The sequence below is a fragment of the Dasypus novemcinctus genome, chromosome 19 (genome assembly GCF_030445035.2).
Source record: "Dasypus novemcinctus isolate mDasNov1 chromosome 19, mDasNov1.1.hap2, whole genome shotgun sequence".
Classification (NCBI taxonomy): Eukaryota; Metazoa; Chordata; class Mammalia; order Cingulata; family Dasypodidae; genus Dasypus; species Dasypus novemcinctus.
Genome location: NC_080691.1, coordinates 84,937,926 through 84,959,897, shown reverse-complemented (window position 1 = coordinate 84,959,897; position 21,972 = coordinate 84,937,926). Strand labels below are relative to the sequence as shown.

Here is a 21,972-nt window from a genome sequence, read left to right as displayed (position 1 = left end):
TCCCCAGGCCACTGTGGGGACGGGGCGACGTGACAACGGAGACGCGGCGAGCACACCAAACACCGCCTTTACTGTCCTCCTGGGCTAGACACTGGGTACAGATGTGTGGGGGCACGATGGGGGGCCCCGGGGTGGGTGTTATGGGCCAAAAGGAGCCCCATGGAAGCGGAGGTGGCTCAGGCTGCTGGGTGCCTGCCTATCACACAGAGGTCCCAGGTTCAGTTCCTGGTGCCTCCTAAAGACGGGCAAGACAGTGAGCTGACGCAACAAAGAGACCCAATGAGGAAATACGACGAGAGACACGACAATCAGGGAGTGGAGGTGGCTCAAGTGATTGGGCGTCTCCCTCCCACATGGGAGGCCCTGGGTTCGGTTCCAAGTGCCTCCTAAAAAGGACAATGAACGAAGAGCAGACAGTGCGTGCAGACAACGAGGAGGAGAAATGAATAAATAAAAATAAATCTTGAAACAGGAGGCCCAGGTCCCAGCTGCCCCCTTCCTCTCAGCTCCCGGGAGGGGCTGGAGCGCGGCCAGAACACGGGCAGGGGGCTGGAAACCGGGAGCTCCCGGCTCAGGCCCCCGCCCAGGCTCGCTCGTGCCTCGCTGCCCGGGAGGAGGAGCCGTGGGCCCCCACGGAAAGCGGGGGAGAAGCGGGGCGTGGGCCCAAGGGGCAGGGCCCCTCCTCTCTGACTGAGCCACGGCGCGGCAGGAGGACCTCACCTCGGGGCACGACTGAAGGGGGCGCCCCAGAAAGTCACAGAAACGAACACCATCAAGGGGGTTTTAAAAGCGGAAGTGCACGCAGACCGCCCCCGGGGACGCTGCGCCGCGCCAGGCTGCCGGCCTCCCTGGCGGGTTCCGGTGCTTTGCCCGTCCTGGGGTTTTCACCCGTCTTGGTGGGCTGTGTTTTTAACGCCACGCTGCAGTGTTACCCGTGTCGACGTTGGGGCTTCACTGGCGCCCCCTTAAGTTGTGCGCCCGAGGCGGGCGCTGCTCTCCTCGCCCTGGGCCGGTCCTGGCCTCTGCGAGAAGAGGGGCAAAGCGAGGCGGCTCCCAGGCTCCCTCCGTCCCGGGATACCCTTCTCCTGGCTCGCGCCCCTCGGTTCCGGCGCCGCCTCCTCCAGGAAGCCTTCCCGGATGCCCCGAGGCCGGCCGAGCGGCCCTTGTTCTGAAAACGCCCTTGCCCCGTGCAGGCTGGGAGAGCAGCCGATGCCCCCAGCCCAAGATCCCCTTTCTCACAGCCACCCCCCACCCCCAGCAAATGGGCAGTGAGGAGCGTGGACTGGGGTGGGCTCTTCTGAGCCCCGGGACGCGGCTGTGCACACCCCCACCCAACCCTCGTCCCCGAGGCAGAGCTCCCAGCTCACGACGGTCTCCGCGAGGTCCCGTCTCCCTAGACCACACTGGGGGGTCTTGGGGGCTGCCAGGCTCTCGCCCGCGCCGCCCATCCCTCGCGCCCGAGCCTCGCGGCAGCCCCTCTGTGGGGGCCGGTACCGGGTGCACTCACCGCACGTCCATGATGCTGCTGCGCCGGCCGTCGCGGTGGCTCTCCAGGTGGGGAGAGCGTGAAGGCGGGCAGCCGGCGGATGGCGAAGCGCTCGTGCTCCCAGGCCAGCATGTCCTCCGCCAGGTTGATCTTCTTGTGCAGCATGGAGAAGCGCACGGCCGGGAACTGGTGCGCGGCCACCTGCGGCAGCGGGGGGCTCAGGGCGCGGGCAGGCCCCGCAGCGCACCCCACAGACGCTTGCGGGGGGGGGGGGGGGGGAGCCGGGGGCGGGGGGTGGCCAGGTCCCGCCATCCGGACCCTCCTGCTCTGAAAAGCGGGGCGCACGCCCTGCCGCCCGGGGGCGCCTCCTGCTACGGCCAGGCCGCCCCGCGAGTGAGGACGGGTGTCGGGGCGCGAGCAGGAGGGAGGGGGAGAGCAGCCTGGGTGTACGAGGAGAAACAAAACGGGGACTCCCAGGAGGGAACCAACAGCCGTCAAGGGGGCGGCGGCTCTGAACCTCAGAGACGCCACAGCGAGGGAGAGAAGCTGGGTGAAACACTGCGGAAATAACCCGAAGTGGGCAACGCGCAGAGGCGGGGGCAACCAGGTGGGGAGGGGTGGGGGCTCTGTGTTTGGGGGTGGGCGGACACGCCCGGTGCTGGCAGAGGTGGCAGCCCCGAATTGTACACTCGAAAGGAGGGAAAACGGGATGGCACGTTGTGCACACGTTACTGCCGCAAAAATTAAAAAAGGAAAAAGCAGAGAGCGCGGGGGGGCGCGGCGTGCTGGCCGGGGAGGGTGCTCGGCTGAGCCGGGCCGCCCGCGCCCCCGCGGCCCGCGGGGCAGGCACCCACCGTCTCGAGCTCGCGCAGGAAGGCGTGCTGCGGCGTCCCCTCCCGCGGCGGCTTGGACACGTGCAGGTAGAGGCTGTTGCCGCGGCCCAGCGTGTCGAGGCACAGCACGAAGGCCACGTTGTCCTGCAGCAGGCTCGAGTCTGCTCGGGGGCAACGGGGGCTGGTGGGGGGCAGCGAGAACCAGAGGTGCCCCCATGGCCGCTGCCGCCCGACACCACCCCGGCTGCGTGCAGCACTCACCTGTGTGGTCCAGGTTGTCCTCCAGCCAGCGCTTGGTGCCCTGGTAGTTGAACTTGCCGCCCCCGGAAGCGAAGAAGAGGAGGTTGTACCCTGGGGGGGCAGGGGGGCGGGGCTGGGCAGGTGGACTGGGGGAAGAGCCCGAGGACGGCGGCCCCCAGCGGGAGCCCCTCGCCAGCCCTCGCCGGGCACCGGCCATCAGGCAGGGCCTTCTCCGGGCGGGCGCCCCGGGCGCCGTGGGGAGGGGAGCAGCCTCCCGGGCCCCCGCCCCAGCTGTGACGACCACAGACGGCTCCAGACGTCGCCCTGCTGAGAGCCGCTGCTTTGGGGTGCAGCCCCTGAGCCCCCTGAAGTGCAGGAGGGACCGGGCCGCTCCCTGGAGACTCGACGCCCGCTGACATGAGAGTCCTCATCAAGAGAAAAGCGGCACCACTCCCGGCGGGGTGGGATGGGGACAGACGGACCCCTCCCCTGCCCCAGGGCCCTGCTGGGCCACGGCCACCTGCTCCCGGTCCCGTGTCAGCCGGTGGGTGTGAAGAGCCGCCGGGGGCTCGGCCCCCAGGGAGCCCCAGGGAGCCCGGCCGGGCGCCTGCCCCCGTCTCCGCGCTGGACCCCGGGTTCTTTGCAGGCAGCGGCTCCCGGGCCCCCGTCCCCCCGGCTCAGCAGCTTCTGCGGGGACGAGCCCAGCGCCTACCTGCCACAGACCCACGTCCCCACTGCGTGGATCGGGGACCACCAGCCACTTCTCGCCCACCTTGGCAGGGGAAACGGCCTGGCTTGTTCTCGGCCAGGCTGGGGAGGTGGGGGGGGGGGACCGGTCCCCAAACCTGCCCCCCAAGAGTTGGGGTCCAAAATTGGGGTGCAATCAAGAACTCCGAGGAAATGGAGGGTGGCCCGAACAGAGGCCCTGTCACACAACAGAAAGCAAGTCGGTGGCAAAAAAGAAAGGAGGCGTGGAAACGGAGGTGGCTCTAGGGGTTGAGCACCTGCCTCCCACACAGGAGGCCCCGGGTTCGGTTTCCGGTGCCTCCTAAACAGAAAACGAGCAAACGCAGAGAGCAGACAGAGCGCCAATGAGGGAATGTGAATAAATACAATAAATCTGGGGGGAAAAATAAAAGGCCAACCTGAGGGAGACTGGGAGGTGGGAACTAACCCTAAAGCTGCTCTAGAAATCAAGTCAATTAACAAAAAACAATAACAAAACCAAAAGCGGCCTGTGGAAACCTGGCTGGGCCCTGGGAGGTCCACGAGAGAAAGGCCCGGCACCCCCTGCGGCAGGGCCACGCAGGCTCAGGCGCCGAGCCCTGAGGCCGCCCCCCGCCCCCCACCCCCCGCCCGGGAGGCCAAGCCTGCATGGCAGCGCCGGGGCCTGGACGCAGCCAGCCCTGCTCCTGCCGGGTCAACGTTCTGGTTTCTCGAAAGGCTTTGGCTGCGGGGTGGGTGGACCGCTGCTTGACAATCATCTGAAAGCCACGCTGTCCCCCTTGGAAGGACTAGAAATCAGGGCAGGAACGCAGCGCTCACCGCCGTGGCCAGCGAAGGCGGGCCGGCCCAGGAGGCCCCAGGTGGAGGTGAGGCCGCAGCGTGGGGCCCGAGCCGGGTCCCCCTCTGGGGCCCTGTGAGCCCACCTGGGGGGGCCACACAAAGTGCCAGGGACAGAGCCTGAGGGGCGGGACAGAGGTGGGGCTGGTTTCTCCGTTCATTTCAGGGGGGATCTGGGGCTCGAGCCCGGGACCCTGTACAGGGAAGCAGGCGCTCAACCGCCGAGCCACACCCGCGCCCAGCTGGAGGGCGTTTAAACACCTCTGGGAGCCGACACCCGCGCACAAAGGCTGACGGCTTGGCCCTCGCACCTGTTTCCAGCGAGCGCTGGGGTAAAAAAGCAGGGGGCTCTTCCTGGAGCACCTGCTGTGGAAGGCGGGATCCTAAGGTGCCCCTGCCCCCTGGGGTGGACAACAGGTGAAGCCCCCTCGCCCCGGGACCAGATCACCAACGAGTGAACGAGTCTCAGGGCGGGCTTCCCGCGGGTGGGCCTGACCTAATCAGGCAAGCCACCAGCAAGGCATCCGACCTGCTAGCTCTAAGGTGAGACTGCCATGCTGTGGAGAGGGCTGCGCACATGGCCGGGGCCGGCGGACGGCCTCCAGGAGCCGGGGGCAGCCCCCCGCAGCCACAGGGGCTTGGGCGCAGCTCCTCCCCCCAGCGAGCCTCCGAATCGGGCACAGCCTGGCGTGAGGCCTGGTGGGTCACCGTTAAAGAGAACGCGGAAGACGCCACGTGGCTGGCTTCGAGGACGGAGGGGCCACGCGCCCGGGAATGCGGGCGGCTCTAGAAGCCGGAAGAGGCAGGGCAAGGCGCCTCCCGGGAGCCTCCCGAGGAACCAGCCCTGCTGGCCGTCTCGAGCCCCGGAGACCCGTTTCCGAACTGCCCGAGAACGCGTTCGTGGGTCCTGGGCCCGCAGCGTCGGGGGCGGGGGAGCCACGGGACGCCCTGCGGCCCGCCTCGAGCTCCCGCCTCACTACAGGCCCAGGAGTCACGGGCGTGGCGAGGGCAGGCGCGGGGAGCCCACCCAGGTGGTCCCTCAGCCGCGCCCGGCCGGGGTCCCTCACGCCATGAGCAGCCGCGTGGGACTCCTGCCGTGGCCCTGAGGCCTGCCCGCCCCCGGCTGGACTCCACCCCAACAACTCAGGCGGAAAAAGTGAGGGTCCGGCGGCAGCTACCCACCGCCCAGGACCTTCCGGAAGGGGTGTGGACAGACTGAGGTTCGAATCCTGCCTCTGCCCAAGGGGAGCAGGAAGCCAGCAGAGCCTGACTCCAGATCAGCAAATACTCTTTTTTTTTTAGTATAAGCATATCCCGAACCCTGTGTGAGGTAAACTGATCCTTAAAGGAATTCTTTCGGTTGTTCTTGTTGAGCTGAAATCCAGGTTTCACCGGGCGTCCTGCGTTTTCATTCCCTAAGTCGGGCCGTGCCCCTGCTACGCGCAGGCTGTGATCGGGCCACGTGGCCACTGTCTCCTTCAGTAACCCAGCAGCCCACCGGCCAGCTGACCCCATGTCAGCCCCAAGCCCGCCCCGTGGCTGCCGCCATCACACGGAGCTGCCAGCACTGGCTACTCGCCCGGCCCTGGGTCCGCGACGCGGCTCCGTGTGGCGTGAGACAAAGGCAGACAGCTGGGGGCCGGGGGCGTGAGGAAGTCTGCTCGCCCCTTCTTCAGGCTTCCTCCCCTTTCCCACCCTCGCCCTGCCTGAGCTTAGATGTAACTGCTGGAGCCGGGGCAGCCACTCGGTGACCACAAGGGAAGGGCCAGGAGACGCTGGCACGGCCACGGAGCCGGGACCTCGCTGAACAGCGCCACCACGTGTGGCCCCCGCCTCCGGCTTGGCTCACGGGGTCCTACGGTGGCATCTGTGATAGGGAGCCATTCTCAACCGCGGGGGCGGCCCTGCCGCGTGGGGACCACTGGACCGTGAGCAGAAACGATCGGGCTGGCGTGACCGGGGGTGGGGGCGCTCTTGGCATCGAGTGGGTGGAGATGGGGGACGCTGCTGAACGGTGCCGCAGCACGGGACGCTCCTGCCACAGAGCGTCAGCCGAGGGGCGACACGCCGGCCGCTGCGCGGGGAAGGATTCCCGGCTGGGACGGGGCTCGGCCCGCGGCGACGTCACCCCGGGGCAGGGGCCGCCAGCACCTCCGCGGGTGCGAGGCCCTGCCCGCCACACTTACGCCGCGTGGGTGCGCTTGTACGTGTAGAGTCTGGAGAAGAGCCGGGCGAGCTCCAGCAGCACCGACACGCCGCTCCCATTGGAGTCTGCGCCGCGCGACAGCCACTGTGGACGGGGCGGGGGCGCAGCCGGCCTGAGTCCTCCTGCGTGGCGGCCCCCCGCCTGCCCCCCACCTCCAGCCTCACTCCCCGAACCCCCGAGGGATGGCCCCCCACGCCCGCTCCCTCGCCTTGGTTCGGCCCTGTGCCCAGGGGATGCTTGCTGCAGAGGCTGGAGCCCCTGCAGCCTGCTCGGCTCCTCCCAGCCCGACCACCGCGCCCCCTCCCTCGGCACCCGGGTCCTCGCTCTGACCACGCGTGCCCCCCGGAGGCCCGAGAGCGCAAACAGGCACGGGGGGCAGCTGCTCGCCAAGCGAGACACCCACGAGCTGTGCTGTCCCTTCAGGCCAGACGCCCGTGCGGACTTCCACGTGGGGGTAGGACGCGGCCTCGGGGCTGCCCGCAGGGGGGTACGTACGGGGGCCACTCCGAAGGCGTCATAGTGCGCCACGATGACGATGGTGGGCAGGTCCTCCCCGCCGAGCCCCGTCAGTCGCCCCTGTGGAGAGAACGCCCATGAGTGGCCCCGGGCAGAGTGGGGACCCCGGGGCTGGTCGCGGCAGGTTCCGACGTGTCAGGGAGACGAGGCTCCCGGCGGAAGCCGGTGGGGAGGGGGGACCCCGGCCCTGCCGCGGCCAGGCCCATCTCGTCCATTTTCCATGCCGGGGCCCCGTGAGCTGTGCCAGAACAAGAGGTGCTGGAACGTCGAGAGAGCGGGAGGGAGGCACGTCTCCGGGAGGCCACCTCCTGCCGGCAGCCGGGCCCCCGCCGCTTCCCTCAGCGCCGCCCGCCCACGGCTCTGCCGGCTCTCAGGCCCCGAGGCGGGTGGCCCCTGCGTGTGGCCAGGGAGCCCTGGGCTGGGCCGCCAGAGCCCGGGAGCGCCCAGAGCCTGCGTCCACCGAGCGGGCAGGGCCGGCTGCCACGGAAACCGCTCATGAGAGCGGGCGGCCGCCGGGCAGGGCGCGGGGACGCGAACGCACACCTGCACGCCTGGTGGCGGCGCCGATCTCAAAAGCCAAGAGACGGAAGCCAGGCGCGCGTCCCTCCACCGATGGTCCCGCCAAGCCCGCCTACCTCCCAACACCGATCCTGGAGCTCGAGGCCGCTCCAGCCGGGAGGTAGGACAGAAGTTTCCGGAAGCGCACCGGGAGGCCTGGGGCCTGGCGCTGCCACCCGCTCCTCACGCCCGGAGCTGCTCGGCCCCCCGTCTCCACCGGGACCCCAGGGAGGGTGGTGTGGGGAAGCGCTGACGCAGGAGGGCCCCGCGCCTCCCTCCCCGCTCCGCTCCCCCGTGGGGGCGCACGCGGCACAGATGCTTCTAGAACCGAAGCCCCTAAAACCTGCAGGGGCGGCCCCGCCCACTGCCAGCCAACCCGGACCAGCCGGGGCTCCCCGAGCACCGCCGGGGCGGGAGGAGACGCTGCTCGCCCGGCTTTCAGGGCCAGACGCGGGGCGTGGAGCCATGTGAGATGAACGGCCATCGAGTCCCCTTCAGCGCGCCCACCCCTCGGCGCGGCGTCCCCGCCCTGCGCCTTGCCCCCTGCACCCGCGTCCTGTCCTCTGCACGGCCACCGCGCCCCCGTCCTGGGCCTCATCGCCGTCCTTCAGCTCAGCCTCCGACGCCCGCCTCGGGGAAGCCGTCCCTGCTCCCGGACGCATCCCCGCGCCCTGCACCCCATTTCTCCCAGCTGCCTGCTCTGCTGCGCCCCCATCTCAGCCACCAGGCCGGCTCGGAGCCCGCATGGCGGGGGCACCGGGACCCCTCGCCAGAACGGGGAGTTCGTGCTCCCGGGGCAGGGGCTGCGAGGGGTGAAGGGAGGGCCCGGGGAGGGGAGGGCACCCCAACACTGGTGGGGCGAAGCCCACTGAAGGGGGCACATGGGGGAGGGGCTGGGGCGGGAGAGCGCACGGCACGCGGGGGTTTCCACGAAAAGGTGGTGGCAGCGAGGTGCGCCACGGGCCCTGCGCGGGGCGTGGGGGCGGCGGGGAGAGGCCCGAGGGCGTGACGCGGGGAGACGCTGGGGCGGGAGCTCGGGGGCCGCGCTGGAGGGCGTGCCCTGGGTGAGAACCCCGTTCTCGGGGACATCCACCGTGTGGCCGTGTTCCGGGAGCACGACCCGCTGGAAGGAGGCGGCTGGACCGACGGACAGGGGCCAGGACGCTGCACGAGCGCGGCAGGACGGCAGGAGCTGGGGCGCTGGGGTTCTGGGGCCGGGGCTGGGAGCGCTGAGCCGCTCCCCTGTTCTTTTCACGGCTGTCCTGAGGCTGGAGTCAGTTCATACAGTAAGCCGGGGGTACAAGGCCCCGGGTTCGAGCCCCGCGACTTCCTTAGAAATAAAAACTTGAAGTGGCAAACAGACACTCGCCGGGAGGCTGCTTGAACACGCCGGGGTCTGAGGCCTGCGACGGGGCCAGGGCCGGGAAAGCGGCTGCGCCCGACGCCCGCGCTCTGCCTGCCCCACCGCGGGGCCGGCCCCTCCTGCCCCTTCACAGCGCGGGCTGAGCCCCGAGATCCTGGCCCAGCCAACGCCGGAGGAACACGGAAGGGGTCCTGGGAAAGCCCGCCGCAGGGGACGAGCACGCGTCCCCGGCGGCTCGCGTGGGCCGCGGCGTGAGCAACAGTGGAGGCCGCGGTGAAAGTGCTCTGGGGCCAGGGGGAAGAGATGCGCCCCCGGGTGCTGAGCGACTCAGGCAGGGGCAGCTACTGAGGAGGAAGGAGAGTCAAAGGTGCTTTGGGGGCACCGGGATCGTGTGGTCACAGAAGCCCCTCAGGGACGCGCGTCGGAGCTGACAAGACGACGTGAGAAGACGAGAAGGGCGGCTGGGCTGGGGCACTGAGCCCGTGGGGGCGGCCGGCGCAAAGGCCCTGGGGCGGACGAGGCAGCAGCGCGGGGCTGGGGGGCAGGGAACGGCCCGGGCGGGCAGGGGCGCAGCCACTGCAGAGTGGCCGCTGGGCCAGGAGCCCGGGCTCTGCTCGGACGCCACGGGGAGCGGCCGAGGGTCTGGCGCCCTCTGAGCTCCCTCGCGTGGGGAAGGGGCGGCGACGGGCCGCGGCCCGCGCGGGGCACTCACCTCCACGCTGGCGATGAGCCAGTCGCTCACGGCCTTGCTCTGGACGCCGCTGGTGACCATCTGGAAGCCGTTGGCGGTGGCCGTGTGCAGCAGCACTGAGGAGGGAGCGGGCGTCAGCCGGGGCTGCGCCCCGAGACCCCGGACCGAGGGGCCCCCCGGCGCGAGCCGCCGGCTGCCGGGCGTCGAGGGTCAGAGTGGCTCTAACCCGGCCCGGCCTCGCCCGGGGGGCCCCGGTTCAGGAGCCGTGGGCGCCGGTGAGCCAGGCCAGCGCCCAAGTCCGTCAGTGGGCACCCCCCTGACCTCGCCGTCCCACGTCTCCCGAGGCCACGACTCGCCACGTGTGCGGCGAGGGCAGGAGTCAAAGCCTCCGCCGGAGCCCCCGAGCCCAAGCCCCAGCCTCCTCTGCAAGTTTTATTTCCTTCGGCTCATAAACGTGATGGGTTCTGGGAAGCGGCTGTGGCTCAGCTGCCTGGGCTCCCGTCCACCACATGGGAGGCCCTGGGTTCGTGTCCCGGGGCCTCCTAGAGAAGGCAGGCTGGCCTGTGCGCTGTGGAGAGCTGACGGCCGGGGCCCACAGAGCTGGCACAGCAAGATGACGCAACAAAGAGAGACAAGCAGACACAGGAGAACGCGCAGCGAATGACACAGAAAGCAGACAGCGAGCAAGTCCCAAGAGGGGGATAAAAAAAGAGGTGATGTTTTTTTTCTGGAAAGAAATTGGGCCTCAGAAGCATCAAGGAGGACGGGGATGGCTGGGACGGGAACAGGGAGTAACTGCTTAATAGATAAAAAGTTCCTATACGGGGTAAAAGCTTCCTGACGGGTGAAAGCTTCCGGGCTGGCTGGCAGTGATGGCGGAACATCGTGGCCGCGGCTTATGCCAACGAGCTGTACGCCTGAAACGCGTGCGGTTAGAATGCCGCACGTAGGTGCCACGATAAAAATTAAAAACGAAACACAAAAAGAAAAACCATAAAGGCAAAAAATCGCTCTACTCCTATGACCCAAGATAATTAGCACAAGAAGGTCATGTTTCCTTGTACTCTTCCTTTGTGCTTTTCCTTTCTACGACTAAAAAGCCATTTTAGTAGACTCTTGCCCTCCATCGAAACACGGAGACGCCTGCTTATTCTAGAACGCGCGTCCCTTGAAATTAATAGACTGTCCGTTCCTTAACAGCCTGCTGTGAGGCTTTCTCTCGGCATCCTTACAATTCCTTCTCTACTGGACAACTGTCCTCGGCTTCATCCAGGGCGACAGTGAGCTCGTGCTTTCTAGAAACTACCCTTCAGTTCTGGGAACGTGTTTAAAGTACAACCATAAACAGTAAGAATTTAAAAAGCAAAACACCATCATTTTGTCCAGAAGGCACCATCCTTGGGAGCAGCATGGACCCTGCCGGGGAACTCTCTGAACTAGTTTTGCAACTTCTTGTGAATCTTAAACTATTCCAAATTAAAACGTTATTGGGAATTGGACGTGGCTCGGGGGACTGCGCCCCTGCCTACCACACGGGAGGTCTGTGGTTCGGTTCCTGGTGCCTCCTAAAGACAGAGCGCTGGCGCAACGGGCAGGCGCAACAAGCTGACATAACAAGACGATGCAACAAGACACACAAGCAGAAAAACGTAAGGAGAGACACAAGAAAGCAGGGAGCAGAGGTGGCTCAAGCGATTAGGCGCCTCTCTCCCACATCGGAGGTCCCGGGTTCGGCTCCCAGTGCCTCCAAAAGAATCAAGGAAGACACACGAACACAGCCAGTGAAAAACGATGAGGGGGTGGGGGAAATAAACAAAATAAGGAAAGTCTTTTTAAAAATCATTTTAAAAAGTCACAATCATCCATTTTTGAGATTTAAGCCTGATGTTACCACTGATTCTTGTGAAATGAGCACATCCCTGGGCCATGAGAAATTCTACGTGTTACCATTTTTTTAGTTATGTAACAGTCCAGCAAATGTAACATTTCTTCCCTCAGTGAGTTTAGTTATTATAAAATATTCCATCTATTGCCACGTTACAGCTGGCTCTTGTCAAAGACTTTATTCTAGATGAGGCGTTGGCCGATTTTTCCCGTAAAGAGCCAGAATTAAGTATCTTCTGCTCCGCGGGCCAGGCGGTCTGTGGCGACTCAGCGCTGCCCTTAGGGCGCCAATGTGGCCGCAAAGTGGGAAACGAGTGGGTGTCGCTGTGTGCCAATAAAACTGTGACACAAACCGGCGGCTCTCAGCTCGGTGACCCTGTCCAGAGCCCCACGTGGCTGTTAGTTTTTGTTCTTTTTAAGGAACTGAACCCGGGACCTCGTACGTGGGAAGCAGGTACTCAAGCGCCTGAGCTACACCTGCTCCCATGGCTGATGATTCTGTCATGAGGAACCGGCTTTTTCCTTAGGGCTTCGACACAAACCGCCCAGCTGCTCATCCCGAAGGGCCGGCTGCGCCCGCTCTGTGCGCACACCTCCCTCCCTGCTGGGCTCTCTGCGCACCAGCTGCTCTGACGGGGGCCCGTTCTGAGCTGCGCTTCTTTGCGTATTTTGTTGTCTCACGCTCGGCAGCTGGCCCGCTCCCTGTTCTCCTCATCAAGGGGTGAAACTGGGCGCCCAGCTCACGACAGCCACCGGCTCGTGGGGTGGTTGAGTCTTTACTTCCCAGGAACGCTGCAGACCCATCCTCGTGAACTCTACCCAGACCAGGGCCCTGGGGGCTTACTCTGCAGGTAGGATGGCGGGAGGGGTGCAGAGATCCTGTTTGTTTTCTTACCACCGAGGACGCGGCTGGCGGAGCCTCTCCCTCCCAACGCGGCGCCCGCGGCCTCGGCACGGGAAGGCCGGCAGGGCTCTTTGGGTGAAACTCCGTCCTGGAAACGGCGGTGTCGCCACGGCCCCCTGGGCAGGACCCCCTGCCCACACCCCCGCTGGCGCCCGGCACCCACCTTCGGCGGCCGAGGCGGAGCCCTGGGAGGCGGACGCCGCGCGCGTCTGCTCGTAGATGGCGAGCAGGGCCTCGTCCTCCACGGCGAAGTACACGGGGACGGCCGTCTCCGTGACCAGCATCTCCGGCTCGATCTCCATGAATTGCTGCGGGGGGCGGGATCTCAGGGCTCCGCGCGGGGAGCCGGGCCGATAACGCAGGGATGGCGATGGCAAGGAGGAACGGGGCGGGGAGGGGGATGGGCAAGGCCTCTAAGGACGGGGCTCAGGGCCCCCTGAGTGAGGACCCCGACTTGGTGAAGGGAGGCAAAGCGGCCGGCCCGTGGCCCCCCAGACCCCGAGCTCCGCTACGGAAGCTTCCGGAAGGGCCGGGCCAGGGGCCCTGGGGCGGGGGCGCGGGGGCTCACCCGGATGACGTCCTGGGGCACGGCGGCCATGGCCTGCGGCAGGATGATGACCACGGCGCCGGCCGACTGCCGCAGCGCCCGCTGGTACCGCTCGTACGAGAAGTCCGCCAGGCGCATCAGGACGCAGCGGCGGCTCAGCACGTCCGCGTCCACCGTGCGGGCCTCGGTGTTGAGCACCGCACTCCGCGTGCCTGGGGGAGGAAGCGCCGTTCAGCGGCGAGGCCGGGGATCCTCGTCCGGGACACCCCTGACGGGCGGCAGGCTTGTGCCGCGACGGTCACTGCCGCGGCCCCTGCGCTGGCCTCGTGCGCGCTTTGGGCTGGCGGCTCCCACCCCCGGCTGGCTCTGCTGAGGGTCCAGCCCACGCCCCGGCCCTTCTCCTTCAAGAGCCCCCCGGCGCACCACGGAACTCTTCCGCGCCATCCCCGCGCAGCGGCCGGCAGGCCTTCCCTGCAAAGCGTCTGCGGGAGCGTTCCCAGCTCGGCAGGTCCATCTCTGCTGCGACCCCTCGGCTCTGCGTGGGCGGCGCAGAAAACCCGCCAGGCGACACACAAGGGGATGTAAACTGCATTTGTAGAAACCTGGGGGGGGGTTGACTCGGCCCGTGGGCTGCAGCCCGTGACCCGGTGCTAGAAGGTTCCGGCCTGGGAACGCCCTGCGGCGGCCCCGTTCAAGGCGCCAGGTTAAAGCCCCGCGCTGAACCCCAACGTCAGAACGCCCGCCCCCAACCAACCCTGGAGACTTGGCTTTTCCAGGAACGCAGGGCCTGCCACGTGTAGGCGCGCCAACCCCCCCGCCGCTCCTCTCTGGGGCAAAGGGGGCGCCGGGGAGGCGGGAGCGGCGGGGGCGCGGGAGCTGTTTTCATGCTCCAGCTGCGCAACCCTGTTTTCACAGCTCTGGAAGCTCCTACAGGGCTCCCACGGTCCCCGTTAAACTTCTCGAAATCTAATTCTGTTTATTTGACTGTTTCTTTTCTGTACAATAAACTTTAGAGAGGGAGAAACGGTTTAGACTGTGGGAAAGTTACGTCGAAAGTACAGGGGCGAAATGAACATGGCTCAACTGATAAGCGACTGCCTACCACATGGGAGGTCCGCGGTTCAAACCCCGGGCCTCCTGACCCGTGTGGAACTGGCCCATGTGCAGTGCTGATGCACGCAAGGAGTGCCGTGCCACGCAGGGGTGTCCCCCGTGTAGCGGAGCCCCATGCACAAGGAGTGCGCCCCGTAAGGAGAGCTGCCCCCACGTGAAAAAAGCACAGCCTGCCCAGGAGTGGTGCCGCACACACGGAGAGCTGACGCAGCAAGATGATGCAACAAAAAGAAACGCAGATTCCCAGTGCCGCCTGATAACACAAGCGGACACAGAAGAACACACAGCGAATGGACACAGAGAGCAGGCAATGGGGAGGGGGAAGGGGAGAGAAAGAAATCTTACTTAAAAAAAAAAAAGCCCTTAGCGGATACACGGTCTTACAGAGGGAGCACCCAAGTTTCCTAGTAGACTCTACGCCTGAGGTCTCCCACTGCCTGCATGACGCTGTGCTCGGCTTGCGTCTTGATACCTCGCCTGTCCATTCACAGAGTTGAAACGTTATTCCACACGTTTGCCTGTTAAGTTGTACGGGGGGCACGAGCAGCTACAACCCAAAGGTATGATGACGCTACAGGATTCTCCACTTTCCTCTGTGGCGCCACACTGCAGCGTTCTTCACTTCCTCCTACGGCGTCGAGTCACCATCCGCTGTCCTTTAGTTTCAGCCTGCAGGGTCCCCCTGAGCCCTTCGCGCAGGGCAAGCCTTCTGGGACTTAACTCGTGCAGCTCCTGTTTACCTGTGAAAGTTCTCGTTTCTCCTTCGTTACTGACAGATCGTTTTGCCGGGTACAGGATTCTTGGTGCACAGGTTTCTCTTTCCGGAACGGCTTTGAAAGAGCCGTCCACTGCCTCTGGCCTCCAAGGTGTCCGGCGGGAAACCCGCTGCTCCTCCCAGGGGCGACTCCCTGCGCGTGACAGCCGCTCCTCTCCCGCCGCCTCCAAGTTCTCTCTCTGGATTTCCGCAGTTTCGCTGGGACGTGTCGTGGCGCCGCTCCTCCGGTCTGTCTCGCCTGGGGTCCGACGAGCGCAGGGCTGTGCGTCGTCACCGCTTTCCCCCGGGCCCGGCACGTTGTCGGCTGCATTCCTTCCAGCGCTTTTCCTGCCCCTTCCCCTCTCTGGTTCTCTGGGACGCCAACCACGCGTGTTCGTATGCTTGACGCTGTCCCGCGGGTCCCCCCGGCTCTGTCCACTTCCTTTTCTTCCCTCCTGCTCCTCACGCGGGATAATCCCCATTTTCTTGTCTTCAAGTTCCCAGAACCGTTCTCAGACCTGCTCAGATCTGCTGCTGAAGGCGGGTAACGGCGTCTCTCGCGTCAATCACTCCGCCCTGCGGCTCCAGCAGCTGTTTGGTTCTGGCGCTGTGTCTGTTTCGTTCAGATGTTTTCCTAGCTTCCTTCGCTTCTCTGAACGCGTATTCCTTCAGCTCACTGAACACGTCTAAGACGGCTGATTTAACGTCTTTGGCGTTTGGTGCCAAAGTATGAGCTTCCTCAGAGATGGTTTCTGGCTGTTTCTTTTTTCCTGGGGCTTGGCCAGACCTTCCTGTTCCTTTGTGTGTTTTCTAACTTTCTGCTGAGAGGTGGGCAGTCCGAATAGTATGTCGTCATATTCTGGAAACCTGGCTCTCCCGCTCCACCGGGATTGCTGGAGTCAAAAGCCGGTGACTCTTCCAAGCAGTTTTTTGCTCCCAAACAGGCAGCGACTGAGCAAGGCGGCTGCAGGTGAGGACGCTGAGCCTGCAGGCGGACCCCGGACGCCGCGAGAGGCCCAAGCTTCACCTGGACCTCCACCTCCAGAACCAGGAGACACAAATTTCTGTAGTTCTTAGGGATTTTTTCGAGGTACCGGGGGCTGGGCATTGAACCCAGGACCTCGTGTGTGGGAAGCTGGTGCTCAACCAGAGATGCAGCGGCTTCCCTGAGTCGTTTTTTTGGTTTGTTTGCTGGTCGGTTGTTTTCGTGGAACCACACCTAAGACCTCCCGTGTGGGAGGTGGGCGCTCAACTGCCCGAGCCACCTCCGCTCCTGCTGTTTTAGGCCCCTTGTCCTGGCTGCCCCCTGCGGCCTCACGTGGTACCTCCTCGCCTCAGGTCGAGCTGTGCCCCTGGGCCCCTGGCCCCCCCCCCCAACAGCTTGTTCCCCCCGGGCCTGGGCACCCCCTGGGGTGAGGTCAGCTACTCGTGAGCCCCTTTCCTCACCGGCCGGGAGCCCCAGTGGGCAGGGCACTGGCCGTGCCTAGCTGTCTCCCCGGCACGGATGGGCTCTTGGCCAACGCCCGCCGGCTGCAGAGAGGCGCGAGGCCTCGGGTCCCGGGTCCTCCACGCTCCCTGAACGCTCTCCGGGCCGAGGCGCCCCTCGGCGCGGCTGACACCGGACGGGGCCATGCTGGCCGCCTGGGGGCCTCCCCAGGGTCCCCCACTCGGGGCCAGGAGCGCCCCCACAGTCGTGACGAGCGCCTGCGTCACCCGTGCCCCCGGGGGTGTCGCCTGGCTGAGCACCCCACTCTGCACCCCACCTCCCACCATCTCCCACTTTTCGCCAGCACTCCAGAGCCTTGCAGAGGGTGATGGCTGGCATTCCAGCTCGCCCGCACCGTGGAGAGGGGCGGCCGGGGGGCGCCGCGCGGGACCCCCAGGATCAGCTGACCCCCTGAGGCGCACACAGCAGGACTCCGAGAGGCCCCGCTGAGCTCGGGGGGCTCAGGCAGACGGGCTGCGGGGAAGGGGCTCAGGCAGGCCCCGGCCGCCAGGGACAGGGAAGGCGCGTCTCTTTAAGGACAACAAGCCCCCCGGGCGGCCCCCAGCTCTTAGAGGGTCAGAGCCCTGATGTGGACACCGCCGGGGCCTCCTGGGAGGCCTGGGGATTAAGAGGGGACGGCAGGGGACGGCTCGGCCCAGGGCCTTGCCCTCGGGTCTCACGGGAAGCCCCCATGCCGGCCGGGCTCGCCTAGGGGTCCCCAGCTACTGGAACCCCCGGAGGCCTCAGGGTCCCTGCCAACGAGCAGACGACGAGACCCCCTCCTGCCTGGGATGCAGGACCGCCCAGCCTCCCCCCCTGGACCTCGGACCTTCACCCCAAGCCCCCCGTTCAGCTCGCAGCCCCGAGGCTCGCCCTGCCTGGGCCCGAGAGCCCTGCGAGGACCCCGAGAGCACCCGTCCCATGGAAAAGGGGGGCCGCTGTCCACACCCGTGAGCCCCAGTGGCCAGGCTGAGAAGCTGGAATCCCGACTCTTAGGGGAAACGGCCTGAAGTTCAAGGCCGGGGAGGACGCCACACGCTGTGCACATGGCCGGGCGGACCCGAGGCCCGCGCCGTCTCCGCCCTAAGACGCCGGCGGCCCGCACCCGAGGCAGGCTGGAGGGGCCAGGTCCCACCGATGGGCTGCCCCCGGGCTCCAGCTGTCCCGGGCTGTGCGCAGGGGCAGGCGTGGAGGCCCCCACCCACGAGGCGACCTGAGGGGCTGGCTCGGGGCAGGGAGGGCTCAGGGCCTGACACACGGGGCGGGGGGCTCAGCAGCAGCCCAGGCTTAGACGAGGAGTGCGGGGGGTCCCTGCCGCAGGCCCGGGGCTCACTGTCTCTGCCCGCCCCCCCACACTTCGGGGACCCCTCCCGGGCACTGTCTCTGCCTTCGGCCAGGCCCCGGAGCCCCGGGAGGGGCTGGGAGGGCGGTGGTGACCTCGAGAGGGTCAGGGCCTGGGAATGCAGACCCTTAACCCCGCCCCCCCGCTGCCCGGCCTCAGCCTGCCCTCCCAGGGCTGGGACGGGGGCCTCAGGTCACGCACAAGAGGAAACCGAGGCCCAGGGGCGGGGGCTTGCCGGGGCTTGAAGCGAGGGCCGCGGCCACGACCTGGGGCCCCCGGGGCCTTCTGGGCAGGGCCCATCTCCCACCCGAACTGTCATATGCCCCCGGGGGCCTCACCCGTTCCCCCCACGGGCCGCCCACCCACAAGGACAGACGGACTCCAGCCTCCCCGATGCCTTGTGCTGACGTATATGAGCATCAGGTGGCCTTGCCCGGGGCCCGTCCAGACAAGCAGGCATCAGGGCCTGGGGGGCTTCGCAAAGATGGGGACGGGCCAGCAAACCTCTTCTCCAAAGGGCCCACGGCTGGGGTTTCGGCTGCGTTCTCTGCCTGGGCTCCGGCATGACAACCTGGCTGTGCAAGAGCCACCGGGCATGGCCACGTACCAATAAAACTTTATTTATAAAAACAAGCAAGGCCGAGTCCTCCAGGGGGAGGGGAGCCGACGTGCCCCGTGCACACCTGGATGAGAAGCAACGGGGCGGGGCACATCACGGGCTTCCCGCTGTCCCTTACCCACAGGGCCTGCGTGCCCTTCACGCGGGGAGGCCAGAGTCCATGGGGCGAGGCGGGGCGGCTGATTAGCCCCAGGCCCGGCCCTGAGCACACACCGCCCAGGCCTGCCCTACCCCAGCTTTCTCAACCGTGGAGCGAGAAGGAAGTTGAGAAAGGAGACCGAACCCCAGGCGGGGGTGCCACCAGGGGCACGGCTCAAGGCCACGCAGGGGACAGGAGCGGGAGCCACCACTGCCCGGGGCCTCCCGAGCCCTCAGGACACCTGAGAACCAAGATGGCCAAGTCCTGGCTGGGCTGTCAGGGCCTCCCGTCCCTGGCCTCGGCTTTGGCAACAAGCTCCCCGCTTCCGAAATGCCTGACACCCCCCAGCACCGACGTCCTCCTCCCCAGGCGGCCACAGTCCACCTCCCCGGCCCCCCAACCCCTGCCAGCGGGGCCCCGGCCCAGAAGCCGCACGGCCCCCTCTGGGACGCTTTCCTCCCGGGGCGCAGACACGCTGAGGCCGAGAGGCACTGGCAGCGAGGCCGGCAGGGCCCGGCCGAGGAGGATGCTGGCTCGCTTCTGGAGGGGTGAAGGCTGGGGCTGGAGACGGATTACTCGGCGGGGGAGGCATACGAGAGAAGACATCAGGTCGGGAAAGTGGAATCCGAGGGAAGGCCGGCCCCAGGGAGTCAGGGCAGGGAGAAGAAGGACGTAAAAGGAAGCCATCAGGGAGAAAAGAGAGGGGACAGGCACCCAAAGGAAACGGGAGGCAACGGGGCCAACGATCCGGAGGCCAAGAAGGTTCCAGAAGAATGTGCAATGATGGGAAGGCAAATAAGGGGGCAGCTTTTGCAAGTCCGAGAGAGCCTGTCTGGCTAAGAGATGGTGGGACTGCCGCCCGCTGCACAATTCCGCCGTTTCCCGGGCCGTTTCCCGGGCCGGGGCGAAAGGGGCCCATTTCAGCGGCAAGCGGGATGGAGCCTGCACCGGCCAGGGGCGCGTAAGGCGGCTGACAACCGCTCCCCTGGGGGGCTGGGGACAGAAGCCGAGCATGCCGGGAAGGGCTTGGGCAAGGGGCTCGTGGCAAGGTCCGGGCAGCGTGAATAAGTGAGAAGACAACGAACAGCGACTCCAAAGGACGCAGGCAAGCTGGCTGGCTCAGACGCCAGGGTCTGGATTCCTCTTAGAGCAGCGTCCTCTGGGAAGCCCAAGAAAGCTCTAGAACCAAAGCGGGATCCACCAGCCACGCGGGGCCTTTAACTGAGTTGCGGCTGAACAGTACTGAACGCTGGCTCCCTCGCTGCTCACGCCACACGCCGAGGGCTGAGTGCCTGCGGCCGGTGGCTCCGAATCAGGCCTGTCTGTCCTGGACTGCGCTGTCAACCCCACCCCCAGCCCCCGCAGAAAATGCCACGCAACGCGTGGGAACCCGCTCGGCGTCGGCGTAGCGCTCCCAGGCCTTGCGCCCCCACCATTCCAGAGCCCAGAGCCTTAGGCTTGGGGTCTTCCCTCTAAACCGAGCTTTCTCGGCCTCGGCCCTGCGGGCATCCGGCGCGGGGCAGTTCCCGGGCACCGTGGGGTGTCCAGTGGCAGCCCTGGACTCCCCACTCAATGCCATGAGCGCCCCTGTCCCTAGTCGTAACAACCACAAATGTCCTCAAATGTCACCGATGTCCCCACTAAATGGAAACAAAGTGGGGCGAGGAGGGCCTGAGGCAAGGTCTGGCTAACCCTGCACACACGAGGGGCTCCCCAAGAGCCTGAGACGCTCCAACAAGTGGGCCGATCCCGGAGAACCGGGGCTCAGAAATGGGGGGGGACCAGGAGAACCTGAGGAGGGGGCCGCTCAAGAGCGGGCCTCAGCTCCCAGGGAGTTGAAGAGCTAAGCTGGAAGAAAAACAGGGATCCCTGGCGGGGGACAGAAGGTTCTGGAACACCTGGGCCTCGCCCGAGGTCCCAGAAACGACCGCAGTCAGGAGATGAGGGAACTGACTACGATTTTGGGCACTGAATGAGAGCAGGGCTGGTGAGCAGGAAACTACAGGCTCCAACCTGGGGGCTCTGGGGGGCTAACCGGGATGGGAGGGGGGGGGTCCCTGAGCCAACAGGGCGTGCGTGAGGCCAGAGGTGGCGGGAAAACAATGAAGAAATCCTGGGGAGATGGAGCAACCGGGATTCTCGGCAGTTGGAGGTGTGGAGGGTGAACGGACGGGTTGGGGCTGCAAGCTGGGATGAGGAAAGAGGTGGGGCCCCAGAGCAGGAGGGCTCCAGGCAGGCAGGGAACATGGGCGCTGGACAAAGAGAACAGGGGCCCTCAGGGGCCGTGGCGGACACGGGGTGGCTTGGCTTGGCAGCCAGCAAAGCGAGAGAGCTCTGAGCTTTCAAGGAAACCGGGCCAAAGGCTGCGGCTCTGGGCGCACCTGCGGAGTCAAGGATTTGGAGAAGGAGACCGGGGTGCGGGAGTCCAGAGCACGAGCTTCTGGGCAGGTGGGCCGGGAGGGGCCTCGGGAAGGAGAGGCTGGGCAGGTGGAACTGGCCCAGGTGGGAGGCAGGTAGACGGTGAGAAGGAGGCGCTGGGCCGGAGGCGTGGGGGCTCGGGCACCGGGCAGGGGGCTGCGGCGGCTGCTGCGGGGTCCTGGGGCGCCGGGCAGACAGCGCGGGGCCCGGCCGGGGGGCTCGCGGCTGCCGGAGGCCGGGGTGGCGGGTCCCGGGAGCCCAGGGCGCGCTGGGGAGCGGGCGGGCCGGGCCGGGGGCGCGGGCGCGGGGTCCACGCACCGTAGGGCTGGCCCTGCAGGTCGTACTGCTGCATGCGGTAGACGGTGAACTCGTGCGCGGCGTCGGCGGCGGGCAGCGGCGGCGCCACGAGCAGCAGCACGGCGGGCAGGAAGACGATGAAGCCGAGCGGCAGGCACGACGCCTTCAGCATGTTTTCCAGCACCTCGCCCGCTTCCTCCAGCATCCTGGCCGGCGGCGGGGCCGTGCGCGGCGGCGGCGTACGAGACGGGACGGCGGCGGCGGCGACTCCCGCAGACTCACCTCGGCATGGGTAGCCGCCGGGGTCTTGCGGGCGCCGCGCCGGGCAGCCCGCGCCAGCCCCGGGGTCCTGCGGGCATCGCCGCGGACCGCCCCGCCCGGGCGCGCTGCCTCCTGGGAGTGGTAGTCCTCCCGGCGCGCGCGGGGCCTCCTGGGAGTTGTAGGCTGCCTCTCTTACCCGCGACGGAAGCGGTGGGCTTTTTCGGCGAAAGCTGTTGACGTTTCACAGACACTTCAAGTGATAAGATAAGACTTAAAAAAAAAACTACTTGCAGGAGAACTTTTTAAAACCCTGTCATTGAGGGATGCGAGAGGCTGGGCAGGTGGGCCGGCTGGCCAGGGTGTGACCTTGCGACCCGGAAGTAGGTTGGACTGAAGAGAAGGAGAGAGGGCCTGTCTGGCGCGCTAAGGCCTCCTGGAAATTGTAGTCCCAGTGTCCGAACGCAAAGTCTCATGGGAGCTGTAGTCTTGCCGGCAGAAGTTTCTGAGCAATCCCCAAACTGTCAAGGAATGTGGATCATATAAACTCCATGAGGGCAAAGACGTTGGTCGGCTTTGCGCACGGATGTGCTCCCAGAATTCCGCAGAAGATGCGGTACCCAGTGGGTGGCCTATATCATTTTTGAATGAATGAAAGACTAGAGAAATCCGGACGGACGTTTCCGGAAGGCGGGGCTGAAGCAGTGCGTTATGGGACTTGGAGTCTGGAGCAGTGGATTATGGGATTTACCGTC

At 66.4% G+C, this 21,972-nt stretch overlaps 1 protein-coding gene across 1 annotated transcript; it reads right to left on the bottom strand.

Annotated features, from left to right (window-relative positions):
* Window positions 1-1,458: 1,458 nt before the first annotated feature.
* On the bottom strand, window positions 1,459-21,273 carry NCLN (nicalin). Its single transcript, XM_058282271.1, is given in 10 exon segments — window positions 1,459-1,557; window positions 1,559-1,687; window positions 2,341-2,480; window positions 2,581-2,669; window positions 6,309-6,412; window positions 6,824-6,904; window positions 9,478-9,572; window positions 12,408-12,552; window positions 12,813-13,003; window positions 20,981-21,273. Coding segments are annotated over 10 exon segments (1,212 nt in total). The 5' UTR covers window positions 21,165-21,273; the 3' UTR covers window positions 1,459-1,503.
* Between the last annotated feature and the right edge of the window lie 699 nt (window positions 21,274-21,972).